General features: G+C 67.1%; 1 protein-coding gene across 1 annotated transcript; it reads right to left on the bottom strand.

Moving 5' to 3' along the window:
- Nucleotides 1-812: 812 nt before the first annotated feature.
- On the bottom strand, nucleotides 813-2,397 carry LOC130856635 (atherin-like). The gene is made up of 2 exons (XM_057741273.1): nucleotides 1,975-2,397; nucleotides 813-1,765 (listed from the first exon to the last, which is right to left on the bottom strand). Exons 1-2 carry the CDS (start codon nucleotides 2,382-2,384, stop codon nucleotides 1,582-1,584), a joined length of 594 nt encoding a protein of 197 aa, XP_057597256.1. The 5' UTR covers nucleotides 2,385-2,397; the 3' UTR covers nucleotides 813-1,581.
- Nucleotides 2,398-3,938: the final 1,541 nt, after the last annotated feature.

Here is a 3,938-nt window from a genome sequence, read left to right as displayed (position 1 = left end):
AGAGTTTGCACTTGGGAATGATTTTACGTGAGAATAGCAACCAGATATTTATTTTCAAAATCCCCATTTGGTCGTTACCAAGCTTGCTTATTATTTTGGAAAAACAAGATTTGCTATCAAAAGGGCCTGGTACTTACAGTGTTTAGATCTCTGCATTCAGCTCCACCTCTGCAGTGTTTCTGCTCTTCTAGAATCCCCGAAGTTGCTAAACCACAAAATGTCTTTAATATGTTTTTTATAAAGTAGTTGAACCATACGGTAAAGATGGGTAAAGGGGGAATTTATAATGGCAGTTAGTGGTCGGGCTCTTCCTTGGTGTGGCCAGAGCAGGAGGGGGTGAAGCAGGATCTGTGTGGCTCTGGGGGACCGCCCTGCACATACTCATCTCGTGGGAACGTGTCCTCTTACTCCACACGTCCTGGTCAGAGCTGGGAATGTAATAGTGAAGAAAATTATAAAGAGACAAGAGAGATTGGTTTTCCTTGCCGTATTGCTAGAACGTGGGTACGGCATTCCCAAGTCTCAGGCTGCTGAGAGAGTCCTTTTCTAAGGAGGAGCACAGAATTCCTGGGCTCCCCGAGCTGGACCCCATAGTCCTGGAAGCTGGGAGGGCCACCCTGGACCTTCCTCAGGGAAAGGGCGAAACCCACCCCATTGTGAAATCACCTCTGCTTGGGCTGTCTCTGCTTGGTGTCAGCAGCCGTGTAAAGTGAAAGTTGGTCAGGATTTCGGTGAAAAGATTAACCAGAAAACATTTCTACTCCACTTGCTAAAACTGAATTTTCTCATGGTGGGTGTGTGTGTGTGTGTGTGTGTGTGTGTGTGTGTGTGTTAAAAAAAAAAAAAGCTATCCCTAGAAAGAAGAGGCCACGGTGAGATTCTAACACACAGGAAAGTAATTTTGAAAGATTTCTTAATTGAGCCTGTTTTTTCCCCCTCCTTCCCTTCCTCCTCCCCTAATTGTGTATCTCATACAGTGGTGGCAGTGATGTGTGTATGTGTGTGTATCTAGCACAATTCAAGGCCAAGGTCATGGGGGGGGGGGTCTAGGGAGCCTCCAAGGTAGGTCAGTGGGCAACAGAGGCCCTGGCCAAGCTGCTCCTGCTGCCCCAGCCCAGCCTCACCCCATGGCCAGTGCCCCCTGCCTGGGCAGTCCAATCCAATGTGGAATGAAGTTTCCTGGGAAGCAGGGCACACAGGGAACTTTTGAATTTACCAATGGCATAAAAAGTATATATATTTTTATGACAACGGGCAAGTTTCAATTGGTTGACAGAAATGGCGAGATGTGACGTCAAGGGACACTGGTTAGAATGCCAAGGCCGGCTGGGGGGGGGGAGGTGTGGGTGGGGAGAGACAGGCACAGAGAGACACTGGGATGGGGCCCAGGAGGCCTCGTTTCTCTCGGGCCCCTGTCGCGGGCATCCGGGGACAACCAGGTCCATCTGGCTCTGAGAGAGGGCATGCCCGGGCAGGGGGATGGGGACCGAGCACAGGGACCCCGTGTCCGCGTCCCCAAGCGCCAGAAACCACTCAGGCGCCCCTGCGGAGCAGGCAGAAAAAGCAGCTGCGGCCTTCTTGTCATTCTAACCGGTGTCCGGACCCCGGCGCCCGGCTGCTCGCGGCTGCGGGGAGAGGGCGCGGGAAGGAACCGCGCGGCTGGTGGGCAGCCGTGTCGTCGTCCGGCTCCAAGATAGCTAAGCTGCGGCCTAGACCTTCTCCCCGCAGCTCCTGCGCCCTGGGCCGGGGGAGCAGGAAGTTGTTTCTGCGGGGAAGGAAGAGAGCGAGGTTGGAGCTGGGCAGCGGCTCGGGCACCGTGCCCCCGCCCATCCCATGTCTCTCCGGGCACCGTGAGGGCCCTCCCCTCTGCCGGGCACCTTGCGCCCCCCATCTCTGGGCACAGTGCGCTGCCCCCCTCCAGTTCACAGGGTCCCCTGCACCCCGCCTCCCACCCCACTGGCCACCGCGGCCCACCCGCAGCCCGGCGGGCAATGTCGGGACAAGCCGCCGCGGGGTTCTCCCGGTGCGCGCCCTGCCCCGGCGGAAGCCCGCTGCCACCGTCGACCCGGAGCCCTGTCCCGGAGCCTCGTGGAGAGCTCCACGGCGAACACCGGCCTCGCAGGGATGAGCCCGGAGCCCTGGCCGCACTCGGCGGCGCTCACGGGGCTGCGGTCAGGCCGGGGACCGTCGGTCCGCCCGGGGTCCCCAAGCCGGGCCCGAGCGTACGCGCGCGCGCGCGCCCCGCTGCCCGCAATCATGGCAGCCGGCGCCTCGGAGCGCAGCCGCCGAGCGCGCTCCGGCAGCCGCCTCGGTGCCAGGGCGGCGGGGGCGGGCCGGGGCCGCGGCGTGCGGGCCGCAGGGCGCGGAGCAGAAGGCCGATGCATCCCCGCGGCGCGGTGCCCCCTGCCCCGCGCGGGCAGGCGGGCGGGACCGCGCGGGTGGGGAGCCCCTGGGGCGGCGTGCCCGCGGGGGCGCGCACGCGGGGCTGCGGGGCGAGGCGCGGGGCCCGGGCGGCGAATCCGCTGCTCGCGCCGCCCGCCCCGCCCGCGCGCGCCGGCCCCGGGAGGAGGGTGCGCGGCGGAGGGGGGGAGCTGGGGAGAGGCCGCGCCCGGTCCTCGCCCGCAGCGGGCACGGCCAGGGGCCCCGGGAGGCCTTGTTGGTATTCCGGGCACAGCCGAAGCCCCGACCTCCCCGCGGAACCGGGGCGCCCGGGAGCGCGGCACGGCCGCCGCCCCCGGGCGGTCTCCCCAGGCTGCGGGGCCGTGGGCGCCTCGCTCCCCCCTGCCCGTCCCCTCCTCTCCAGGTCCCCCGTACCCCCTCCCCCGCCCTGATCCGGCGGCGAAGGGGTGGGCAGGGAAACGCGCTCTCTGGGACAGGTGCCAACTCCGAGACAAAAGACATAAAATAGGCGGCAACGGGGGAAGCGCGGCCGGCGCGCTCGGGCGGGGACGGAGGCGCCGCGGGGGCCGCATCCTCGGTGCCGACCGGGGAAAGTTTGGGAAGTCGCCGCCGCGGCTTCGCAGCGGCGGGGGACACGCGGGCCGGGCCGCCCTCCGCGCCGCGCTCGCCCTCTCCGCGCCGCTGCTGAATAATTCATGGCGCGGCCGCCGGCCATTAGCATGCACCGGGCGCGCGGCGCGTCTGTGCCCGGCGGCCGCCGCCGCATTCGGCGCCCCGGCCGCGCCGGACGAGCGGCCGCGCGGAGGCCGGGCCCGCGCTGGCCCCGCGCTCGCCCGCCGGCCCTCCTGGCGCCCCGGGCCCGCGCCGCGCGGCCGTCCGGTGGCCGCCCGCACCCCGCCGCGCGCCCGACGGCCCGGCGCAGCAAGTTCGGGCCCGCGGAGCCCGCCCGCGCGTCCCGGGAGGCACGTGAACTTGGAGAAAGTCGCGGGGCGCGCCTTCGCGGAGCTCCGCGGCAGGGCGTGGGCGCCCCCGGCCCCGCGCGCTTTCGTTTTCGTTCCGGACAAAGGTCCCTCGCGGCGCCGGTCGCGGGCGTGGAGACCGCGTCCTGCGGGCCACGCTGCGGGGAGGCCCGGTGCTTCCACACGGGGAAGCCGGAGCCCGGAGGAGACGGGCGGCGCGGCGCGGCGCGGGGCCGGGGCGGTGGGGCCTGGCCGTGCGCTGCGCCCGCGCCGTCCCGCAGCCGTCCCGCCCTGCGGAGAGTTGTGGGCGATGGCACCGCTCCGCTCTCCGCCCTTTGGCCGCGCGGAGCGGGGAGGCATTTGGAGCCCGGGACGCAGACCGATGGCCGAGGGCCTGTGCGGCCGCGGGCCCGATGCGCAGCGCCGGCGGCGTCCGGGCGCGTTCCTCCGGCGAGGGCAGAGCCGCCGGTCAGCGCGCCCCAGCCTCGGCCGGGTTCAAGGCGACTCTTGAGGACGGTAAGTGCATCTCTCACTTTGGCTGCTCAGTGAATATTTAAATATTAATGAAGGGATTTCTAA

This window comes from Hippopotamus amphibius, chromosome 7, assembly GCF_030028045.1.
Source record: "Hippopotamus amphibius kiboko isolate mHipAmp2 chromosome 7, mHipAmp2.hap2, whole genome shotgun sequence".
NCBI lineage: Eukaryota > Metazoa > Chordata > Mammalia > Artiodactyla > Hippopotamidae > Hippopotamus > Hippopotamus amphibius.
The sequence above is the reverse complement of the archived record's forward strand: the minus strand, read 5'-3'. Positions and strand labels throughout refer to the sequence as shown.

What these genes read in the sequence shown, in the direction of transcription:
- LOC130856635 (XM_057741273.1), bottom strand. Translation starts at nt 2,384, where the DNA reads ATGCATCGGCCTTCTGCTCCGCGCCCTGCGGCCCGCACGCCGCGGCCC. An exon ending in CATTGCCCGCCGGGCTGCGG is followed by an intron (nt 1,766 to 1,974) that starts GTGGGCCGCGGT and finishes CCTTCCCCGCAG; the next exon opens with AAACAACTTCCTGCTCCCCC.